This window comes from Salvia miltiorrhiza, chromosome 8 (genome assembly GCF_028751815.1).
Source record: "Salvia miltiorrhiza cultivar Shanhuang (shh) chromosome 8, IMPLAD_Smil_shh, whole genome shotgun sequence".
Classification (NCBI taxonomy): domain Eukaryota; kingdom Viridiplantae; phylum Streptophyta; class Magnoliopsida; order Lamiales; family Lamiaceae; genus Salvia; species Salvia miltiorrhiza.
Window position 1 is genome coordinate 20,559,187 of NC_080394.1, and position 25,065 is coordinate 20,584,251.

The 25,065-nt window shown below is 35.6% G+C and overlaps 1 protein-coding gene across 3 annotated transcripts; it reads left to right on the forward strand.

Moving 5' to 3' along the window:
* Positions 1-6,677: 6,677 nt before the first annotated feature.
* LOC131001771 (uncharacterized) lies at positions 6,678-16,107 on the forward strand. Of its 3 annotated transcripts, none has more exons than XM_057928339.1 (2): positions 6,678-6,716; positions 6,803-16,107. In XM_057928339.1, the coding sequence occupies exon 2, from the start codon at positions 8,165-8,167 to the stop codon at positions 13,613-13,615; it is 5,451 nt and encodes a 1,816-aa protein (XP_057784322.1). In that variant the 5' UTR covers positions 6,678-6,716; positions 6,803-8,164; the 3' UTR covers positions 13,616-16,107. The 3 variants fall into 3 exon arrangements, 2 of the variants coding, with proteins under 2 accessions (XP_057784322.1, XP_057784324.1); XR_009094027.1 differs by having other exon boundaries at positions 6,682-15,607; positions 15,694-16,107; XM_057928341.1 differs by having other exon boundaries at positions 6,682-7,201; positions 7,953-16,107.
* The last annotated feature ends 8,958 nt before the right edge of the window (positions 16,108-25,065 follow it).

The window sequence follows — 25,065 nt, forward strand, 5'->3', positions numbered from 1 at the left end:
TAAGATATCTATTGTAATTTTAATTAAAAAATGAAAATTAGACATCTATTTCATGTCGAAACTCAAAATTGAATGGGGTTTTTGAATTGTCATTTCATGTTGCTAGTTTTGTCAGACACCTGCAATTGTAATTCATACAGCGGAAAAGCCCTATTCACGTCAACTTCCAACTCAATTATACCTTTTTTACGAAAAAAATTAACAACATAAAAGTCGATCTAAATAATACTCCATTTTAAAGGTTTAATGAGCTGTAAAATCATGAACTTTAGGCATAAAATAGATTTAACCTTTAACAAAAGATTTTACCTATAAATATTTGAATTTTTAAATGTTTCTGATTTTAACTACGTATATCCGACCACATGTGACATTTTAATTTTATGTGGCTTGATAATAACTAGTTGATGTGGCTAATAAATGTTAAACGACCTCGTTTCATACTTAAAAATATGAATAAATTAAATTTACCCTAATTATAATCATGTAGAATTTATTTAAATTAAATCTATGTATATGGTCAGATATTGTTCCCGTAATTAAAATCAGAAACAATTAAAAGTTCAAATATTTATACGCAGATTCATTTGTCAGAGGTTTAAATTAGGATATATCTAAAGTTTGTAATTTTACAAACTATTAACCATATTTTAAACTCAATTTTGTGTTTCAATGTCGAATGAACATTTAAATCTTAACTCCAAATTGCGACCGAATTTACCGCTGTTTGTAACAAAAAGATCCAAAAAATTCGTCAACTTGTACACCTAAATAATTACTTAGTACTTTTGTAAAATTAATAGCTAAAGGGCTATATATAGACTCCTAGTTAGATAAAGTCTGCTCTTATTTGGAGTACCATTATTTGGTGGAATTGACATCTAATATGTTCGCCAAATTAAGAGTTAAGACGCGACTATTATATAATGTATCTAGGGATGTCAATGTAGCCCGAAATCCGTGGGTCGACCCGAATAACCCGATAAAATTAGAGGGTTAGGGTTAAAAAATCGCAACTCGAAAAAACCTCTAGCCCGATTAGCCCGCACCCGACTAACCCGGAACCCGATAGGGCTAGCCCGAAAACCCGATGGGCTGGCCCGGTGGGCTGATGGAATTGTGACTGATGCATCCAGTTACAACTTTTGCTATGTTTAGATCTATGGTATTTGCTTAAATATATATATGTAGCCTCATTAAAAAAAGTGAAATTAATTAGTTAGAATATGTGTGTGTGTGTGTGCAATCTCATTAAAAATAGTGAAATTAATTACGGATTTTTTGTAGAAATTGATTATTAGTATCTCATTGGTTAGAAATTAATTATTAGTATCTCATTTTAAAGTGATACCATTTTTTTTTTCTGTCAATGAGACGTGCATGGCAAATTCACTAATTATTCAGTAACAATCCAGATTGATTCTAGTGCATTGATACATGTTAAATTTTACTATCTCATTTTAATATAATTTTGTTTATGTAATCTTGAATATCTTTTATTTTTGCATTTCATGCTTTGCTATATAATTTATATCTTTAATACTCCCTCCGTCCGCCAAAATTATGTAAAATTGCTTGGGCACGGGATTTAATAAAATTGGTGATGATTTTGATGTAGTGGAGAAAGGGTCCCACCACTTTATGAGATGTGTGGTTGAGATTGAATTTTGAGTGAGTTTTTTGTAAATAAAGAGTGTTAGTAAGGATAAAATATTAAAGAGGTTGGTGGAACCATTGCCATAAAAGTAAAGTGACATAATCTTGGCGGACGCCAAATATAGTAATTTTTACATAATCTTGGCGGACGGAGGGAGTATCTATGTATATTTTATACATTATATATTAGATCATTAGGAATAATAAAATACAAATGATAATTTTATTTTTACGCCTTTAACCTGATTAGCTCGATGGGCTAGCCCGAAACCCGAACGTTTAGGGTTAGGGTTGAAGATTTACAACCCGAAAAAATCTCCAACCCGATTAGCCCGCACCCGACTAACCCGAAACCCGATAGGGCTAGCCCGAAAACCCGGTGGGCTGGCCCGATTGACATCCCTAAATGTATCAAGGGCTTTTGTTTTTTTTTTTTTTTGACTTGGGAGAATTGAGAAGGAGGAGCAGTGGGATTTGAATCGGGACCTTATTGTTCACACACAGAAGATCGCACCGCTTGGTGTTCCCTTGGGGATAGGGGTGAGCAAAACCGGACCAAAACCGACGGACCGGACCGAACCGGTCGGTTTCGTCGGTCCGGGCCGGTTTTGGTCCAGTGATTGGTCCGGTCCGGTCCCATTTTCATGGACCGACTTATGGTCGGTTCGGTTTCGGTCTGAAGCAGGCCAAAACCGATGAAAACCGGACCGAACCGAATATATATATATATATATATATTAAATATATATTTAATATTTTTATTAATATTTTAATTATTTCTAATATTCTAAAACCCTAATTCTCTAATATTATTAATATTTTAATCATTAATATTATTAATATTTGAATAAATAGGTTAAAATATGTGTAAAAATGTGATTTTTGGATTAATTTCGCAAACTGCCCAGTTTTTTCGGTTTTGGACCGAACCGGACCGAGAACCGACGGCGGTTTCGGTCCGGTTCCGGTTCGGTCCTAGCGTTTACGTCGGTCCGGTTCGGTCCTAAAATTCTTAGAAATTCAGTCCTCGGTTTTGTCGGTTCGGTCCGGTCCGGACCGACTGCTCACCCCTACTTTGGGACATGTTTCAAGCGCTCTTGTTAATGGTGGTTTTAGGTCCACGAAGACATAATCTAGGGAACCTGTAGCAATCTTAATAACCAAGTTATTAATTTCTTTAAAAGGTTAATAATGATTTTTCACTTGTACAATGTAATTTTAATCTATTGATTGAGAGAAAGTATTTTATTAATTGAGTTGCGTTATGTTATTGATTTTAATAGCTAAATTTGTGATGCCAGATTGAGCTTTTTTTTCTTTTTCTAATTAGTTAGATTTTGTATGGATAATACTCTCACTTTGAACCATTTTTAGTGGAGTAGTTGAAGAATAAAACTTATCCAAAACGGCAAGAAAATCGGAATTTGCTTCCCTTGTTCAAGGATGAAATAATTAAACTTCATTAAACAATGTGCGATTAAATTTGATTTGGTGCGTTAGGGATGTCAAAAAAGCCCGAAACCGATGGGTCGACCCGAATAAACTGATAAAAAAGGTGGGTTAGGGCTGAAAATTTTTAGCCCGAAAATTTTTTAGCCCAAATGGCCCGAATCGAAAATAGCCCGAGCCCGATAGGGTTGGCCCGAAAATCGAGTGGGTTTGTCCGATTAACCGAACACATTCTTAATAATTGATTTTTAAGCTTTAATACTTTACTTTTTAATTCAATAATAACATTTTGATGCTTGTAGAATATGTTTTGATTTTTTTCAACGGTTAATAACAAACATCTATGATATAAAAGTCAAAGAAAGATAGTCATTTATATTAAATCTATATACAATTTTTATCAAAACAAAATTAAAGTTAGATATTATGTAAACTTATGTTAGTACTAATTTTTTTAATCTAAAATAAAGCAAATTGTCTTGATTTAAAAAATACGACATATTTTTATTAAAAGAATATGATTATTTATATATGAAAAAAAACATATAAAAAATCGTAAAATTTGCGGGCCCGAATGGGCCAGCCCGAAACCGAGTGGGTTAGGGCTAGGGTCGAAAAATTTTAGCCCGAAAAATAAAAAAACCGACTAGCCCAAACCGAAAATAACCCGAAACCGAATGGGCTGGCCCGAAACCGAGTGGGCTGGCCCGATTGACATCCCTTAGTCAAGTCTTCGATGGCCTTCCCCCAGCCCCAACTTTTAAAAAATTTCCATTTTGCACATAAATTTTTATATTTTTATTGAAATTATTAAACTATTTTTTTAGTCATTTTTATTTAATTATATAATACAATTTCAATTCTATTTTTTTCACGGTCTATGCCACACAAGATATTTATGCCAAGCGAGTATATTTATGTTATGTCACCACAGAGAAAAATGAGTGAGTATGCAAAATGAAAAAAATAATAATTGAATAATTTTAATAAAAAATTTAAAATACGTGTGAAAAATGAGAATTTGTTGAAAATTAAAGGATTAATTACATTAAAAGTCATGAACACAGAACATTGCATCAATTTTCAATTTTTCCATGAACTTTAAAATTTTGTCTGAATTTCCATGAATTTAATAGGTCGTCAATTTTACCACAATTTCATCTCCGACGAACCCCGAGATGACATGGGGCCTCCATGTCATTTAATTAAACGACGTCGTTCGTATTATTCCCATATCATAAGAAACGACGTCGTTTCATTCTATTTAGATTAAAATTATTCACCTTAACCCTAACACTAAAATCACCGCTCTCTTTTTCTTCTTTCAGCTACTATTAGAAATACAGAAGCAAAGAAGATGAAAGGGAAAAGCGAAGAAGATGCAGTATTTTCATTGATTCAAAAGAGAATACAAAGTAGATCTATGTATAGATCTAGAGCTAACTTATTGTGCACACAAAAGGCGCAACTAACACTCACTCCGGAGGCATGATGCCAGCTAGGTGAAAATAACAGAAAAATATACTCATATATATGCTGCATACACATGCACTACAAGCATGTCTTTTATTACTTTATATTTAATACGCCCCTTCAAGATGGAGCAAAGATCGTAGAAAAACCCATCTTGGACATGATGTTATGTAGAGCTGGAGCAGGAAGAGCTTTAGTCAAGACATCCGCCAGTTGCAAGGTGTTCTTGACATGGAAAGGAAGCACAATGCCTTGTTGGAATTTTTCCCGAACCGTGTGGCAATCTATCTCGATGTGCTTGGTTCGTTCATGAAAAACAGGGTTGCAACAGATGTACACAACTGTCTGATTATCACAATAGAGAGGAGAAGCTTTCTATTGCTCAACGCCGAAGTCTAAAAGGAGGTTGCGAAGCCAAGTAACTTCACAACTAACTTGTGCCATGGCACGGTATTCTGCTTCAGCAGAAGAACGGGAAATGGTGTTTTGCTTCTTGGACCGCCAAGAAACAAGTGATGATCCTAGAAAACTCCATTCACACCAATACTCACTATTATCAACTACTATTCACCAATATTTTCTTAAAATTCATGCCGTCCACAATGTGAAAACGATATCGTGGACGGATGAAGGGTATAATTTATACACAATTAACCCTAAATTAAAATAAAATAAGAAATACTAGCTAGTATGACAAGAATGCTTACTCTTGTATAATTAAAGTGAACCAAATGATATGCTCTTCTATTAAACAGAAATTAATCGAGTTGTGTGCGTGTGTTGGCCAAGTGGTAAGGGATTAATGCCTAAGGCCAAAGGTATTGGGTTCGAGTCCCATGTGGTGCGGTCTTTAAATTTATTTTAATACTGTTAATTTATCAAAAAATAAAAATAACTGAGTTCAGTTACAATTTCAATACAAAGTATGTAATCTTAACGCGTTACGGATCATTTAAAACCCCAAATCATATTTGCTTTATAAAAAATGTTTTATAATAAATATTTATTTAAACCCCAAATTATTAGTGTTGTATTAAAAATATATTGTATCCATTTTTTGGCCCCCTAAATCTTGACACAATTGATCAAATACCATTGTGTAATCTTTATTTTTGTATTTTAAATGACATAGCATAAAATGAATATCACTTTAAATTAAGAAACAATACATCCGTGTGGCCATTTTGACGAAGGAAACACAAATTTTGGCCACAGATTTGAAAAACACAAAATCTGGCCATTTTTTACTTTTTATGACTGTTTTGCCCTTAATTAAGATGGACCAGATTAGTGTCACATAGTATCATGCACGAATGGTACTAGTGACCATAGTGCCAACAGTGCCATGCACGAATAGAACTAGTAGCATCAATAATGCCATATATTTGTGCTGATACAATGTCTTGTCTTATATAAATATTTTTTATGTCTTCTGGTTTTTTGAAATTAAATGACTTGTGTTGAAATTTTGAATTTTTTTACTTTACATGTGATGAAATTTTGAAATTACTTAAGTTAATTTAATAAAAATATAATAACTTATAAATAATTTTGAATTTGTGTTTTTTATGTACGTAATTTATAATAATTTGTACTCCCTCCGTCCCACTAGACTTGGCACTTTTGAGTTGGGCATGGAGATTAAGAATAAAGGGTTAAGAGTGTAAAGTAGGTAGGGTCCACTTATTTTATGTGAGTAGAGAAAGTAGGGACCACATACTATTTTAGGAAAGTGCCAATTCTAGTGGGACAAACAAAAAATGCAAGTGTGCCAAGTCTAGTGGGACGGAGGGAGTAATATTTTTTATGTCTTTTTTTTTTGAAATTAAATGACTTGTGTTGAAATATTGAAATACAATAAAGAACAAATAATTCTGACACATTTACAATCAAAATAATGCCTAAAAATTGATATCTATATTGGATTCTATCTATGTACAAAAAAAGTATTACTATGATACAATCTTTAAAATTGAATATGTAAACTAGCTAATACTAACTAATTCACTATACTAATTCGAAAATATATTTTTTTACAAGGGAACAAAAATGAATAAAGGGCTTGAGCTCAATTTTATATTAAAATTGAATGGCCTACTGATTGGGCGTATTTATACGCATTTATTTGGAGGATTTTAGTATGTTTTCAATGCTTAATTCGTGTTAAATATCATCTTTTGGATATGGATTATGGTCTTATGTGAATTTTGATGGTATTTAATAGGTTTTGAAGAAAAGACATGATTTTGAGAAGAATTTTGAAGCTTGAAGTGGTAGAGAATGAAGGCTGTGCGGACAAAGATTAATGGGCTGGATCTTTGATTATTATTAGCTGATCATATTTAAATTGTTTTGGGATTGGGAATAGTTCCAAATTTGGACCTTTGCACCACTTTTCCCTATTAGCTTTTACGTCATTAGACTAGTTGCCTAGTTGCCTAATTAGACTAGTTGCCTAGTTGCCTAATTAGACTTGTTTTAGTTGCCTTATTAGACTAAGGTTTTGATTATTAGATAGTATATATAATGGAATTCAGCACACTTTAAAAGGAATACAATATATCACATAGCTTCTGCAACTTTGGAGAGCAGAATTCTGGACGCAAGTTTTGGAGCAATTCAAGTTTTATTTCTTTTATCTTTTTCTTGCAATTTATTTATTTATTTCTTTTGTTATTTAATTATGTTTTCTAGCTAAATTCGTTTATTCCGGCATTGATTAGGGAAGCACTAGCGAAATTATTCTGTGAGATCTAATTGTTCTTATACTTTATTTTATGCTTGCATCTGCGATTCTCCATGTTTAATGATATTAATTGTTTTAATCCATTAGATAGTTGCAAATATTTATTGGGTTAGAATTAATTATATAGCCAATTGAACCAGCCATCCGTAATTGTGGTTTAGGTTTGATTAATGGTAAATTGACACATCAGGGTCAAAGGAAAAGCAGTCTTAATTCAATAATCCTGCGTCAGAGTTTATTGGTTTTGAATCGGGTTTCTCTAAATATTAATGCTGTTGGCTCATTAAACCTATAGAGCGTCTCTTACGGTTGTCAGTCGATTAGGGTAGTAATTAGTGAAGCGTCTTCCTGATTATCGAATAATTAAGGAGAAATAAGATCACGTCAGAAGCGTCTTCGGTGGTTATAACTGATTTGTTTGCATGATTTAAAGTTATTTTTGCATCCATGATCGGAATAATTAAGCTAGGGTGGACTTAATTGATTGCTGGAATTCTTTTATTAATTGTTGGAATTTTTATTCATCTTTTAGCTATTGGAAAAATTGGTTTATTTGGGTTTTATTTATTTAATTTTAAGTTTAGTATTTTCTATATTTTCTTCTCAAAATTTCGTGGGTTACTTGCAGGCTTTAATTAGAGAAATTCTCGCCAATCCCTTGGGAGACGATTTTGCTTACTGCTGTCTACACAGTGTGGGCATACCGGCTGACTGCCGGATATTTTTGGTGTAAAACGACGCACCAAATTTTGGCGCCGTTGCCGGGGATTGGTTTTAAGCAGGATTTTGCTAATTTCAGTCTGTCTTTTATTTTTAGTTATTTTATTTAATTTTTAGTTTATGCCCCGTTCTTCTCGTACAGGCGTATTAGTTTTTGATCCAGAAATCGAGAAGACCGCACGAAAGTTGAAGAAGCAAGCTAAGGAGTGGAAAAAGAGATCCAATTCTGCTCCACCGAGCCTTGAGGATCAAGAAGAAATTGAAGTTCCAATGGGTGACCGTAACAATAGGGATGAGGAGAACGATAGAGAGATCGTTGATCCTCGACAGGAACCACCTCAACTGATCAGAGAGTTAGGCCGTCATAGAAACAATCGCCCTTTGTGCATTGTCCTTCCTGCCATTAATGGCAACGCTGAAATACGGCCTGGTTTCATTCAAGTGCTACCCAAATTCGGTGATTTACCTGGAGAGAGTGCACACAAGCATCTGGCTGAATTTGATCTAGTTTGCTCAACTCTACGCCCTCATGGTTTTACTGAAAATAATTTGAGGCTATTGACTTTTTCTCATACTTTGCAGGGTAGAGCGAGAGATTGGCTTTTTGATCTTCCTCCTGGTTCGATTAGAACTTGGGGAGATTTAGAAGAACAATTCTTGCGAAAATTCTTTCCTGAGTCCAGAGCTGCAAATTTGAGAATGGCCATTAGCAGCATTAAACAGAAGAAGGCGGAGAGTCTAGCCGATTATTGGGAAAGATTCCAACAGCTGTGTCGCAAGTGTCCTGATCATGGATTTTCTGACTACCAATTGCTTACTAACTATTTTTATCGTGGTATGTCTTCTTTTGATAGGAAAATTGTTGACGCTGCTTGTGGTGGAAGCTTGACCAATAAAACTTTGGACGAAGCAAAGCAACTCATCGTTGACATGGTTTCAAATGGCCAACAATATGAGGATGAGGATGATGATCGTTATAGGCCAGTGCAGAAAGTAGAAGATTCCAACATGAACGAGAGAATTGATGCTCTTACCTCTTTAGTTAGAGGACTTGCTGTCTCTAAAACTCAACACGTTCAATGTGGAATTTGCTTTGAAAATAATCATCATACTGATGCATGTCCATCTCTGCAGGATAATAATACTGAGCAAGCGTGCATGGGATCCGCTGATGAGCAAGAGATGAACGCACAAAGGCAAAGGCGAAACGACCCTTTTTCCAACACCTACAATCCAGGGTGGAGAAATCACCCAAATTTTAGGTGGAGACAGCAGGAACCAGGGATGTACGCGCCGAATCCGCCGCAGGCTGGACAGTATGCCTATACCGCACGTCCTGCACCGAGTTTTGCACCCAATATGAGCGATATCATGAAGAGCCTCGCCCAGAGCAGTGAAATTGTGAAGAATTTGGTGCAAAGTCAGCAGGCATTCCAGCATGAAACTCAGGCAGCGTTGAGTAATATGGGCACACAGATCACGCAGTTAGCCACTCAGGTGAACAAGTTGCAGGCAAATCAAGGCCGACTTCCTTCTGTCACGGAGATGAATCCCAAGGAAAATGCAAGTGCTGTAACTACAAGAAGTGGGAGAATTCTAGTTGAGCCACAGCCTAAGCAGCAGGACAAAGAAGAAAAGCCCGATGAAGCCAAGGACGATGCAATTAGTGAGGAGTCACCAGAATCCACCGAGCCTAGCTCTTCTAAGGTAAGTGGAAAACCTAAAGTTTCAATTCCTCAATCACTGATTGCACCACCTTTTCCTTCTAGGTTGGCTCAGAACAAGAGAATTGAAGAAGAGAAGGATATTCTAGAAATCTTCAAGAAGGTAGAAATAAACTTGCCCTTGCTTGATGCAATTAAGCAAGTTCCCAGGTACGCAAAGTTTTTAAAAGAGTTATGCTCTAAGAAAATGAAGTTTGGGAATGATGCGAGAATTCGAGTGAGTGAAAATGTTTCTGCTGTTCTTCAAAGAAAATTGCCCCAAAAGTGTCGAGATCCTGGTATGTTCACCATTCCATGCATTATAGGTAATAAGACTGTTGAGAGAGCCATGCTAGATTTAGGAGCATCCATAAATGTCATGCCTTATTCTGTGTATAAGGATTTGCAATTAGGACCTTTGAAAGACACTCGTGTTATCATTCAGTTAGCTGATAGGTCTGCTGCATATCCCGAAGGTGTTGTTGAGGATGTCCTTGTCAAGGTCAATGATTTAATTTTTCCTGTGGATTTTTATATTGTTGATATGGATGATTCTGCCTCTGCTAAACAATCATTGATTCTTTTAGGGAGACCATTCATGAAAACTGCTAAGGCAAAAATTGATGTGGATAGTGGAATGCTTAGCCTTGAATTTGATGGAGATATTGTCACATTTAATATTTTTGAGGCTATGAAGCATGTTGAGGATCCTGAATCTGTGTTCATGATTGATGTTATTGACCCTTTGGTTGAGGAATTTGTTGAGAATTTCAGGGAGGATGAGCTGGAGCAGGTTATTTTCAGTTCCCTAACTGAAGAGAACACCAAAACTGAGGAGAATGAAGCCATTAGAGAGATCATCATGCAGCTGTACTCAACGGAGGAAATTCCAATTCGGCACCTGTCGAGCAGGATGCCCATACCGACCAACACAGAACCGATTTTGCCCTCTGTTGTGAAGCCACCGAAGCTGGACTTGAAGGTACTGCCCCAGCATCTGAAATATGTGTTTTTAGGAGAGGATAACACGCTGCCAGTGATCATCAGCAATGAACTCAGTGCAGAACAAGAGGTAAGGTTGGTAAGTCTTCTTAAGATGCATAAATCTGCCATTGGATGGACTATAGCCGATATCAAAGGTATTAGTCCCTCTACTTGCATGCATAGAATCTTACTTGAACCTAATAGTAAGCCATTTAGGGATCCTCAAAGAAAACTGAACCCTGTCATGAAAGAAGTTGTGCTTAAAGAAATTCTTAAATTGCTTGATTTAGGGATTATTTATCCGATTTCTGATAGTGCATGGGTTAGTCCTGTTCATGTGGTTCCTAAGAAGTCTGGTTTTCAATTGGTCAAGAATGAGAATAATGAGTTGATTCCCATGAGGTTGCAAACTGGTTGGCGTATGTGCATTGATTTTAGGAAGTTGAATGATGCCACTAGGAAGGATCATTTTCCATTACCTTTCATTGATGAGATGCTTGAGCGATTGGCTGGTAAGGAATTCTTTTGTTTTCTTGATGGCTACTCTGGATATTTTCAAATTTTTGTAGCTCAGGAAGATCAAGAGAAAACCACTTTTACTTGCCCTTTTGGCACTTTTGCATGGCGTCGTATGCCGTTTGGATTATGTAATGCTCCTGGTACTTTTCAGCGTTGTATGATGAGCCTATTTTCTGACATGATTGAGAGTTGCATAGAAATTTTCATGGATGATTTTACTGTGCATGGAGACTCTTTTGACCATTGTTTGACTAATCTTGAACAAGTTTTGCAGAGATGTGTCGACACTAATTTGGTGTTGAACTTTGAGAAATGTCATTTCATGGTGAGAGAAGGGATTGTTCTTGGGCATGTGATTTCTGCAAGAGGAGTAGAAGTTGATAAGGCGAAAATTGATTTGATTGTTAAGTTACCTTATCCTTCTAATGTGAAAGAGATTCGTGCTTTCTTAGGCCATGCAGGTTTTTATAGGCGCTTCATCAAAGACTTCGCAAAGACTGCTCAACCTCTCACTAGGTTGCTTCATCAAGATGTGTCTTTTGTGTTCGATGACAAGTGCAAGGAGGCCTTTGATTTGTTGAAGAGTAGACTCACTTCTGCCCCCATCATTCAGCCACCAATTTGGGGAGAGCCTTTTGAAATCATGTGCGATGCAAGTGACTTTGCCGTTGGAGCAGTGCTAGGGCAGAAAGTTGGGAAAGAGAGCCATGTGATTTACTATGCTTCCAAAACTCTCAACCCGGCTCAATGCAATTACACAACTACGGAGAAGGAGCTTTTAGCCATCGTTTTTGCTTGTGAAAAATTTAGATCTTATTTAATTGGCTCTAAAGTTGTTGTTTATTCTGACCATGCAGCTCTTAAGTATTTGCTCTCTAAAAAAGAATCTAAGCCTCGCTTGATCCGTTGGATTCTGCTTTTGCAGGAATTTGACTTGGAGATTAAAGATAAAAAGGGAGCCGAGAACTTGGTAGCTGACCATTTGAGCAGACTGCAGACTGTGTCGGACGGTATGCCCATACCAGACGACTTTCCAGACGAACAACTGCTGCAGATTGACGGTAACGCTCCTTGGTATGCTGATTTGGTTAATTTTCTAACTGCTGGAGTTTTTCCTAAGGGAATGGAGACAGCCCGTAAGAATAAGTTGAGGAACCAAGCAAAATACTTCATATGGGATGATCCTTATTTGTGGAAGACCTGTGCGGATCAAGTGATACGACGTTGCATCCCTGATGAGGAGATTCATTCCATTTTGAATTTTTGCCATGCTCATGCTTGTGGAGGTCACTTTGGTCCCAAACGAACAGCACGTAAGATTCTTGATTGTGGTTTTTATTGGGAAACTATTTTTAAGGATTCTTACAATTTCTGCAAAAATTGTGACAAGTGCCAAAGAACAGGTAATATCTCTTCTCGCAATGAAATGCCTCAAGTCCCTATTTTGGTTTGTGAAATCTTTGACGTTTGGGGGATGGATTTTATGGGGCCGTTTCCTAGTTCTTTTGGGAATTCTTACATTCTTTTGGCTGTTGATTATGTTTCGAAGTGGGTGGAAGTGAAGGCCACCCGCACTAATGACTCTAAAGTTGTTGCAGGGTTCCTTAAAGCTAATATTTTTAACAGATTTGGAGTGCCCCGTGCCATCATCAGCGATCAAGGAACTCATTTTTGCAACCGCACTTTGGAAGCACTTTTCAAGAAATATGGAGTCCACCATCGAGTTGCCACGGCATATCATCCACAATCCAACGGTCAGGCTGAAGTTTCTAACCGAGAAATCAAGAGCATCCTTGAGAAAACAGTCAACCCGAGACGAAAGGATTGGAGTTTGAGACTGGACGATGCGGTATGGGCATACCGCACTGCATTCAAGTCACCGATTGGTATGTCTCCGTACAGGCTGATTTTTGGGAAGCAATGTCATCTACCTGTTGAGATGGAGCATAAAGCTTTTTGGGCCGTGAAGGAATTCTGTTTAGATGAGAACGTTGTTGGCAGAGAGCGGAAATTTCAACTGCAAGAATTAGAGGAGATTCGATTGGAGGCGTATGATCATGCAAGTAGTTACAAGGAACGAACCAAATTTCTACATGACAAATACATTCGAAGGAAATCCTTTGAAGTTGGGCAGAAGGTTCTCTTGTTTAACGCACGCTTAAGGATTATGCCAGGAAAATTGAAATCTCGTTGGTTGGGCCCGTTTGAAGTTGTTAGTGTGAGTCCTCATGGAGCTGTGGAAATCCAAAGCCTCGAAACACGAAAGTGTTTTAAGGTTAATGGACAATTACTCAAGCCATACTATGCTGGAGTCGAGATGGAGTCGTTCAATGCGCTCAGCCTGACGTCTCCAACCATTGTCTAAGGATTTTGAACTTCTTTTCTGTCCAGCCAAGGACGTTAAATAAAGGCGCTCATCGGGAGGCAACCCGATTTTTCTTGCCCTTGTTTTGTTTATTTTCGTTTTTTCTCTCTTAAAAAAAAAAAAAAAAAAATTATTATTAAAAAAAAAAATTATTAAAAAAAAATAAAAAAAAAAAGAGCTTTGGGTGTGTTTTGATCATTTTCGCAGGTTTGGGGGCATTCTGACAAAAAAAATTATGTGAAGCTGGGGGCCGCATTGAAGTTACTTAAGAGTTGGGGGACCAATGTGCAAAATCTGGAACTAGGGTTTTATTTTGACCTTAGTCAAAATTCCTCCCCAACCCTCCCCACGTTTCCCCCTCCAATTCCGCCGCTGCGCCCCCATTTCCGTCGCTGGGATCCCATTTGCGCACAGAACCGCCACCAGAACATCATCGTGCAACTCCTTTCTCCTTCAACTCCGGTGACCCATTCCTCATCGCCGGAAGCTTCAACCCCCTCATCCACCTACATGATGCCAATTCAGGGAAGTTTCTTTCTTTTTGCTTTTCGTTTTTGACGTTTCTATTTCTTTTAGTTGTCTGCTGTTGTTTCTGTTTTGGTCTGTCATACTCTCACACAATGAGGACATTGAGTTGTCTAAGTGTGGGGGGGGTGTCTTTGTTTTGTGTGTCTTTGCTTTGTTGCTATGTTGGTTTTCTTGTCAGTTTCGAGTTCTTTGGCAATGTTATGATAATGATGTGAAGAGTTGAGATTATGATATTGGATTTGGTATGATAGGCTGTTGCTCTTGTGATGGAATTGTGCATATGTTCGTAGGTGTTCTTGTATGAGAAAAACGTGCAAAATTTGATCAAAATTACTTGAAGCCTACTAAATTGTGAGGATTGAGCCTTAATGAGCACACATGACTAGCTCCAATTGTTTCTTTGATGAGTGATTGATTCGAACTTCTATGCTGAATTTCTGGTTTGCCCTGTTGCCATAGTCAAGACTGAGTTTGAGAATTTAATGCATGAAAATGATTAAGGCATTTAGGAATAACCATTATTTTGGCCTGAACATATGATCTGAACCTTCACTATTCCCTTAGTGAGCCGTTTGTGCCTCAATTGCTCCTCTTTTGTTTGATTAAAACCTCACATATATTGAGCCTAAGCCTATTTCAGCCTGCTTTTGTCCTTTGAAAACATGTGAATGCACTAGGTTATGACGAGATGAGTACTCCTATCATGTTAATGTGTTGTTGATGATTCATTGATTTATTGAGAATATATGTTGTTGAAAAAAAAAAAAAAAAAAAAAGAGAAAGAAAAAAGAAAGAAAAAGTTCAAAGAAAAAGAAGGGTTTATTGTGTATACATTCATTCATGTTTATGTCCTATATGTATATGTTAGAGTTGATGCATACTTTTTGAGGATTGTGGATATGTTAAGGAGCTACTCTAGAGTTTTATTGATGGAAGATCTGGTGTGTTGCATGTTTTCAGTCATATATTGACCATATTTGATTCCCTTTTTCTTGTTTATCCCACCTATACGCACCCAAGCCCCATTACAACCAAAATGCAAGACCTTTTGATTTGTGCATTGGTTCCATATTTTGGTGGAGATAGTGACATAAGGGCAAGCTGTGTTTGAAGGCATAAAGTTGTGAATTGTGTGAATCTATTCTGTCCATATTTGTCTATTGAGAGAAATTAAGTGAACTTGGTGAGGCAGGATTGAATTTGCACAATTTTGACTTGAATGAAGAACATGGCATAATTTTCTGAGCAAGAGCATGGTTAGTGGTTTGTGGATGATTGTATCTTGATCAAGATTTTGAGTATTATCTATCATATTGTTGCCAAAGCTTTGTTTTTGCTGTTTTGAGTCTTCTGTTTTGTTCCTTCCCTGTTATTTTGTTCTTTTTGGTGCTCGAGGGCGAGCTTTGTTTAAGTGTGGGGGGATTTGATTGGGCGTATTTATACGCATTTATTTGGAGGATTTTAGTATGTTTTCAATGCTTAATTCGTGTTAAATATCATCTTTTGGATATGGATTATGGTCTTATGTGAATTTTGATGGTATTTAATAGGTTTTGAAGAAAAGACATGATTTTGAGAAGAATTTTGAAGCTTGAAGTGGTAGAGAATGAAGGCTGTGCGGACAAAGATTAATGGGCTGGATCTTTGATTATTATTAGCTGATCATATTTAAATTGTTTTGGGATTGGGAATAGTTCCAAATTTGGACCTTTGCACCACTTTTCCCTATTAGCTTTTACGTCATTAGACTAGTTGCCTAGTTGCCTAATTAGACTAGTTGCCTAGTTGCCTAATTAGACTTGTTTTAGTTGCCTTATTAGACTAAGGTTTTGATTATTAGATAGTATATATAATGGAATTCAGCACACTTTAAAAGGAATACAATATATCACATAGCTTCTGCAACTTTGGAGAGCAGAATTCTGGACGCAAGTTTTGGAGCAATTCAAGTTTTATTTCTTTTATCTTTTTCTTGCAATTTATTTATTTATTTCTTTTGTTATTTAATTATGTTTTCTAGCTAAATTCGTTTATTCCGGCATTGATTAGGGAAGCACTAGCGAAATTATTCTGTGAGATCTAATTGTTCTTATACTTTATTTTATGCTTGCATCTGCGATTCTCCATGTTTAATGATATTAATTGTTTTAATCCATTAGATAGTTGCAAATATTTATTGGGTTAGAATTAATTATATAGCCAATTGAACCAGCCATCCGTAATTGTGGTTTAGGTTTGATTAATGGTAAATTGACACATCAGGGTCAAAGGAAAAGCAGTCTTAATTCAATAATCCTGCGTCAGAGTTTATTGGTTTTGAATCGGGTTTCTCTAAATATTAATGCTGTTGGCTCATTAAACCTATAGAGCGTCTCTTACGGTTGTCAGTCGATTAGGGTAGTAATTAGTGAAGCGTCTTCCTGATTATCGAATAATTAAGGAGAAATAAGATCACGTCAGAAGCGTCTTCGGTGGTTATAACTGATTTGTTTGCATGATTTAAAGTTATTTTTGCATCCATGATCGGAATAATTAAGCTAGGGTGGACTTAATTGATTGCTGGAATTCTTTTATTAATTGTTGGAATTTTTATTCATCTTTTAGCTATTGGAAAAATTGGTTTATTTGGGTTTTATTTATTTAATTTTAAGTTTAGTATTTTCTATATTTTCTTCTCAAAATTTCGTGGGTTACTTGCAGGCTTTAATTAGAGAAATTCTCGCCAATCCCTTGGGAGACGATTTTGCTTACTGCTGTCTACACAGTGTGGGCATACCGGCTGACTGCCGGATATTTTTGGTGTAAAACGACGCACCACCTACGTATCTTCATTGAATAATGAAGAATTAAAGCCCATGTAGTTCTCTTACCTTAACTTACCTAGTCGTAGGCCTCACCGTCAGATCTTTTTGACTCGGTGAATTCATCGTTTGGGCTCTCGTCGGCTTGATCCCATTGGTTCTATTGAGCTCGCAACTCGACTTTGGATCAATCATCATACAACATGGTGGCCTCCATATTTCAAAGTTCCATGTTGCTTCTTCTTTCATCCAAGACAAGTCCATCAAGGCTAAATGCTTGCTCGACAGAGACCGTGGAGGCCGGAACCTCAAATAACTCTTTGGCAATGGTGACGAGTATGGGATATTCCCTCTCGTGCAAGGACCACCATTTCAAGATGTAGAATTGTTCACCACCTACACTTTTGAAAGCAAATGTACTAGACAAATATATATCTAATAAGTTACTAGTATGACTCTTTTGTGTTTGCATAAACGAATAGGCGGCTTGAGTGAAGCGGTTGGAAGTAAAAGCACCTCCTAAGGAGCCTACTTGACCTTGGGAAGTACTACTAGTACCTACATTTGAAGAGTATGATGGGTTTGCTAGCATATATTTTTGTTCATATTCACTAAATAAGGCTTTAATTGTGTTATCTACTCTAATTTTAATAGCATCTAATTCGGGAAGGTACAATTCTATTTTTTGATTATTTGCTAATCTTCGCACATAATAAGGCATTTCCCTAAAGGCATCATTATAAATTTCTAACATGCGATAAACACCGGCAAATTTCATTGTAGGATCTAAAATCTTAGCTTCTAAAAAAACATCGGAAATTTCAATAAAATATTTAAGCCACTTAAGGATCATGTCATATAATATATTGTACAAATCCACATTATTACTACAAGCATTTAAAGAAATAACAATAAACATGTAATGTTCTAAAACTTTAACACTAGTGCAATAATAAACACCGGATAAATCCGTAGTTGCATTTTCAAAAACCTTTAAAAGTTCAAATAAATGATGAGATTTTTTGCGACTGAATATCTTGTCTTGTGTTAATTACTGGGTTAATTACTGGATAAATGATGAGATTTTTTAATGGGTTAATTCCATTAAAAAACCAAAAATAATCATAATTACTATCTAGAGTTTTAACAATTATTCAAAAATAAATAAATAAAATTTAAATATATATTATATAGATAAATATATACACAATTAATATCATAAGATAAGCCTAAAAGGTTAAGGTGTTGGAGGAGATGCTGTTGTGCGGGGCGGTGAAGAAGCTGGTGACGTTGCTGCATGTAAGCGGTGGGCAGTCGACAACCAAGAGATTGGGCGCATGCGAGCTGACAAGGTGCAAGTCAGAATCGATGAGTACGGGGGCGGTTAAGTTGATGCCGAAGGTGGGTTGCTGAAATTATAAAAAAAATAAAAATAAAATTAAGGTGCAGATCCACCCCTGAAGTAGAGGGTGCAATTAAACCCAAACGTTAACGGACACTTAACAGCGTTAAGTCAGAGGGGGGAATTTGCACCCTTTTCTCGGAGTTCAGGGGTTTAGTTGCACACACAGTGAGTAACAGTGAGTAAGAGGGGTTATACGCTATAGGGGTTACTACTTCGGGGGCCAATCTGCACATTTTCCCAAAAAATAAATTAAATTCGGGGAAACCGTCGGTTTTAGGCCGAAACCGGCGGTTTTCCAGTTGAAACCGCTAGTTAACCGCCCAAAACCGGCGGTTTCTGCCTTGGAGACCGCTCGTCCTACCGCGTTGCCACCTCGTCTGCCGTGCTGAAACCGCCGATTTTCGGGCCGAACCGCTGGGCTGGCCCACGATCAACTGTCCGGGATTGAACCGCCGGTTCCGGTTAGCATGTGGCATCACTTGTTATATGGCAGCAAAGATACCGTCTTTGAAGGAACAAACTACAAGTTGTCGTTGTCCTTTCCCTCGGAGTATCTTTTTATTGGGTTTGATGAACACTGTTTGTATGATGGACAATATTTCAATGTAATATGTAGGATGATAAAGAACGTTTGAAATTAATGAATGATTTTTTTATTATTAATGTATATTTTTTAAATATTTTATTATGATTTTTTAGATTTAATGAAATATGTATTTGGAAAAGCAGGAAATTTAAATATAATTGTAAAATAAAAATATAATATTTGAAATAGGTAACTATAGACGACGGACGTCGACTATTCGCTAATAGACGACAGACTGGCGTTCATCGTCTATTAGCAAATAGACAACAGTTCGTCGTCTATTAGCGAATAGACGATAGACCGGCGTCCGACGTCTATTCTCGAATAGATGACAGACGACCGTCTGTCGTCCCTTAAATAAATTACACCTTCATTTGCGATAGACAATTTTTTAATAGATGACGATTTTCGCCTATCATTTATTAGCAATTTTCTTCTAGTGGCTCCTAATTATCTAACTGAGAGTCGTGGATGCACAATCCTCAAATAGTGATGTACAAACTGAGAATTCTAGATAAAGCTTTATCCATGTACTCTCGAATTAATCATGATATTATTATTTTGAATCATAATTTTATAATTTTTAAAATATGGTTAGATATTATGTTGACTTTGACGATCGGATTCGGATGTAGTGTTGTGTTGGGATGAATAATTGAGGCATAATTGTGTTTGGCCATCAAATCCGTTACAAATTGAATGGGTCAAAACAACTTTGGAAATGGGTGACACCATGTTCGGATAAAGCACCGTTAGTAATTAGCTAGTCTTACTTTAAACACCAACCGCTTAAAATTATACTCACACATCTCTAACGCCAAAAAATCTCAACGAATATTTAAGATTTTTTCCAACAACAAACTCAATATCCCAAACTTTCTCTCTTATTTTTCGTATTCAAAATTCAATAGTTAATATGCTCTTATAATTTGGTTACGTACACGGGCATTATATTACATGATTCGATAAGCATATTCATTAATATTTGTTTAGTAAGGAGGTGAGAATTTACGTATTGTGGTATACTTATCGCGTTTGAACACAAAAATAAATTATAAATATAGTAAAAAAGAATCAACTTCAGTTATATGGCAAATACGTATAACGATCGACATAAATACATAATCGATCATGGGCAGTTGATCTCTAAACCAACTAAACTCTAAAGTCGCATTCACATGGCAAATTAGTTAAATTAATAATACCTGTTTACCCACAAATTATCTAAATGCACAATTAGATACATATCAATCCTTGCCCCTAAAAAAAAGATACGTGTCAATCCTTTTAGTTACAAATTTTGGTGGAAAACTTCTTCACATTTTAACTGTCAATACGTTATTTTATTGACAAGGCCAGATAAGATTTTTCGTCAACTAACTTTTCAGAGATGTAGGAGCTATGCAATTTCTAGAGTTCGTTTGATTTCATTTTTAAGCCTAATAGTCCAGTTATTAATTTATCTTTACAGTTGATATTTTTTAATTCAACTTTACTAATACTTTCATACTGCTAATGAAACCTTGTTCTAGTGGCAAAGTTGATACACTCAAAGATTTATTTATGAGAGGTCTTAGGTTCAATTCCGTGATGATGTTTTTCCACCGATTAGATAGTGGTGGTGAGATAATAGTTTGGATAAATAAAAGATATACACTAACACATGATTATGCTTAGATGTATTGATAAGTTTTGAACTCGTGTAATTATATAATCATGTAAATGCTTAATTTAATACTAGCATTTGTATCTCGTGCAATGCACGAAAATATTTTTGTACATCTATATTAATATAAAATCGATACCAACTCAATAATAATAATAATAATAATAATAATAATAATAATAATAATAATAATAATAATAATAATAATAAATTAGCTGAATATATTTAAATTGAATATTGTTAAAAAAATACAACATTAAAAACAGATATTATGAAAAGGCAACATTAAAAATAGCAAGTTAAAAAAATAAAATCAAAAATCAAAAATAGATTTATTTAAAAAAAGATGAGAGAGGAGAGAGAAATTTTAATTTTTAAATAAATATAACTTTTACATTTTAAATTAAATATGTATATAAAATACATCAAATTAAAGATTTTATCACGATCTTTAATTTGATATGCATATTAAAAGTATTTTATAATTAGTCAAATTTTAAAATTTCAGAAAGAAATAAAACGAAAAAAAATAAAAAGATAAAGAAAAAAATATTAAAAAGAAAAATATCTTTTAAATTAACTACAAAATTACCACTCAATTTTACAATTAATAAGTTGCCTTTTTAAGGTATAGATATCACTCAAAGTAAAGACTTTAATGATCTAAGCATGCTAACAAGTATAATGGGCTAAAGAAGGAATGGTGTGGGCCAACAACATGATCCACTTAAATCCAAACTATAATGGCATGTGGGCCTCTGCCCATATTTGCAATCAAAGCCCAGTAATTAACACAAGACAAGATATTCAGTCGCAAAACATAAATTTATTTATTGTACATGCACCTAAAAAAACGTTAGTACAGCACAAAAGCTATACCAAAATATATAAACAAAATAATGTAGTCAAACGAACAAATAAATACCCAATACATCTGTACTAGAACACTTTTTTTTGCTTTTTCTCCTTTTTTTTTTTGACATAATTAATCAGTACTAGAACAGTTAAAAACATTAAATAGACCCACAGATAAAGGAAAAAAAAAAGAAAAAAAGTAATAATGAAACCAAATATATTTACCGTGCGTATGTACCCAGAAAAAGAATTACCGCAGTCAAAAATGACGTCGATTGCCATTCATGTCCACGCTATTCCCCATTGAGACCATCATCATTCTCTGCTCCGAAACCGGGGGCATCACCGGAATAATATTATAAACCGGCTGCTCCCGGTTACCGTTACCGTTACCCACTCCAGACGAATAACTCCGATACGCACCTTCGTTCAGAAGAACCGGTAGGCGGTAAACCGGCTGCAGCGGCGCATTGTTGAAGCGGGGCGGAAAGCAATCCGGCGGCGGGGCGACCGTAGGCTGATAGTCCTTGTCGAATCCGAACAAGTAATCCGGGTTGGAGGCGGGGAGCGGTGGAGCGGAGATGTTGAAGACGAAGATGCGCAGGCGGGCGGGCTTGGCGGAGATCCTCTGCATGCGGTCGTACTCTATCATCATGTGCTCCACGTCATCGTCGTCGATCAACGACACCAGAGCGTCCAGGTCCTCCCCGGGCAACTGGTACTTCACCGATATCTCGCCGCCGCCGCCGCCCGAGAGGAGGGAATTCAGCTTCGCCACGATTTCCGAGAACTTCACGGCGCGGTCCACGGCCACGATTTTGGTGTCGCCGCCGACGTAGGAGAGCTGGTGGTCCGTGGGCCGCGACTTAATCTTGCCGCCGTAACTGCACAGCAATTTGACTCTTCTGCCATTGTTGTGGCTCTGCTCCATGTGTGCCTGTCAGAGAGAGAGAGAGAGAGAGACAACAACTTTACGAAGATTCTGAACCAACGAAGGAGTTTTTGGCTTCTGATTTGCTAGTTGTTTGGCAACTCGCAACAGGTACTTATAATACTAACAAATTCTGTGACTCTCCCCATATTTCTCACTAATTCTTATATAGTCTATTGCCTTTCTCAAATTGCATAAAACCCCCAATCTCAATATCAAATTACTAACCATGCGAAATTGATTATATATTTCAGGCATATATGTCCTTCAAATAAATCTCACATATATTTTGAACTACTGTCAAGACCAAAAAGACCCCGAATCAATCTCGACTTTCTTTTAAGCCTTCCATCTAATAAATCTGACATCATATCTGTATTATCTAAGTGTATCCATACATATTATCTAATTGAATGTTATAAAATCGCAAATTCACGCTCTCTCAAACTCCGATAGGGAATACCAAATTCACGCTCTCTCAAACTCCGAATCCCTATCATTTCAACTACGGGTGTATTCAATTCATAATTTAAAGAACTTTTTTAGATTTTAAAAATTTATAGATATTCAATTCAAATTTTAAGAAGTTCTTTTAAAAATCTGCTGATGTTCAATTATGATTCTTAAATATCCATCAAAATCTGGTGATATTCAAAATTTATAGGATTTTATTATGTCATGAACTTTATAAAATTCTTATGCCCAAATATAAATATAAAACTCTTCCAAAAATTTCATCTTTACATACGAGATTTTGACATATTCTCTTTCTCCACCATCGTCTCCATATCTCTCTCTGTTCAATCGGTCAACGGCAGCCCATAGGATCACCGCCACCGTCGCCGTCAACCCGACACCGCCCCACCACTCCGTCTAACAGACGATCAAAAATTTTCAGCCGACCAAAATCTTTTTTCCATATTATGAATTCTTGGTATTAGATCTATGCATCTCTCTTCGATTTGTAGCACCTATTATCTCCTTTTGTATTTTTTTTTCCTTCGGTTTTTTTTGGTCTCCTAATAAAAGTGTATTAGAGCATCCACATTGGTGTTAAATGATAACTTACATGATAGCTTATTTTATGAGGGGGGGGGACCACATGGTGTAAAGAGGCTGCATTGGGGTTACATGATAGCCTACATGATTTTTCTAGTTTTGATTTTTATGCTTTTCACTTAAATTTAATTGCTCAAATTTAAATAACACATTTACTAATAATTAAAATTCCATTAAAATAAAAAACCTAAAAATTACATAAAAAAATATAATTAAAATTACATAAATTAAAATCCTAGTCTAGATAAGCCCACGACGCTTGAGCATTCCTTGGACCATGTGCTCGTGGGCCATCCTTTGTGCATCGCTCATATGCGATGTATTCAGACTGAGGAGTTGCATATCGAGCTCCCTCTCCTTGAGCTCGTTCTTTTTGGCATACTCGGCGGTGATTTTTTTCGAAGTTCTGGTCGGACCGCTCCAATGCCTCTTTGTACTCCGATGATTGCCACTACAAGAATATGAGGGTTTTAGCCACACATAATTTGTGACACATAATTATGTGTGGCAATATACCCACACATAATTAAATATGTGTAGGTAAATTCATTAGACAGTTTTAAATAGGTAATGACATTTAATTATGTGTAGGTAAAAATATTTAGTCACATTTATTTTTTATTTTTTATTTTCCGTTTAACTCTTAATATATTTAATGCTGACGTGGAAGTTTTAGCCACATATAATTTGTCACACATAATTATGTGTGGCAAAATACCTACACATAATTGAATATGTGTAGGTAAATTCAGTATACGATTATAAATAGTTTAAGACATTTTATTATGTGTGGGTAAAACGATTTAGTCACATTTTTTTTCTCTTAATATATTTGGCAAACAATTAATGTGTGAGATGAACATTTTAGTGACACATTTTTTTTTTACCATTGATTATATTTATTTTCTTTTCTTTTTTTTTATTTAATTTTTGTTTAAACATTATTTAATGTGAAAAATTACTATAGTGTTAGATACACATATGTATCGAATATATGTGCTTGGTTGATAACTCATATATTAACATTTATATAGTGTAGTTAAAAAATTTATGTTGCATTCAATTTATTTATTTATTCTTCTTTTTTATAGCAAAACATCGTTAAAAAAATCTAATGAATTCTTATCTCAAATCACAAATAACAAAAATCCCATTTTTTAGGACTCTTTCAATCTAATTTCATGTAAATTTCTTTTTTCATATCTTTTTAAGTACCATCATTTTCTTTTTATTTTGAAACAAGTCCGTTGTTCAATTGAGATTTGTTTTGAGATTTGTTTTGGAACTATTTGGTATCATTTGAAGCCTCTTCAATTTCATGATTAAATTCTAAGCAACTTTGGAGAAATAACAATTGACTCAGACAGTACTGATGATTAAAACTTGGACTTATTGTTCATCTTGTTTTTTTTCTGTTCTATAATCATATATGCTTCTTACAGTAACTTAAACTACCAACAGTTTGGCTTGTTAATAATTTTTTGATACAAACACTTGATAAATTATGAAATATATATATAATCTAATAAAATATCACGTTGTAGTGTAATTTTTTGATACAAACACTTGATAAATTATGAAATATATATATACTCTAATAAAATATCACTAAAACAATA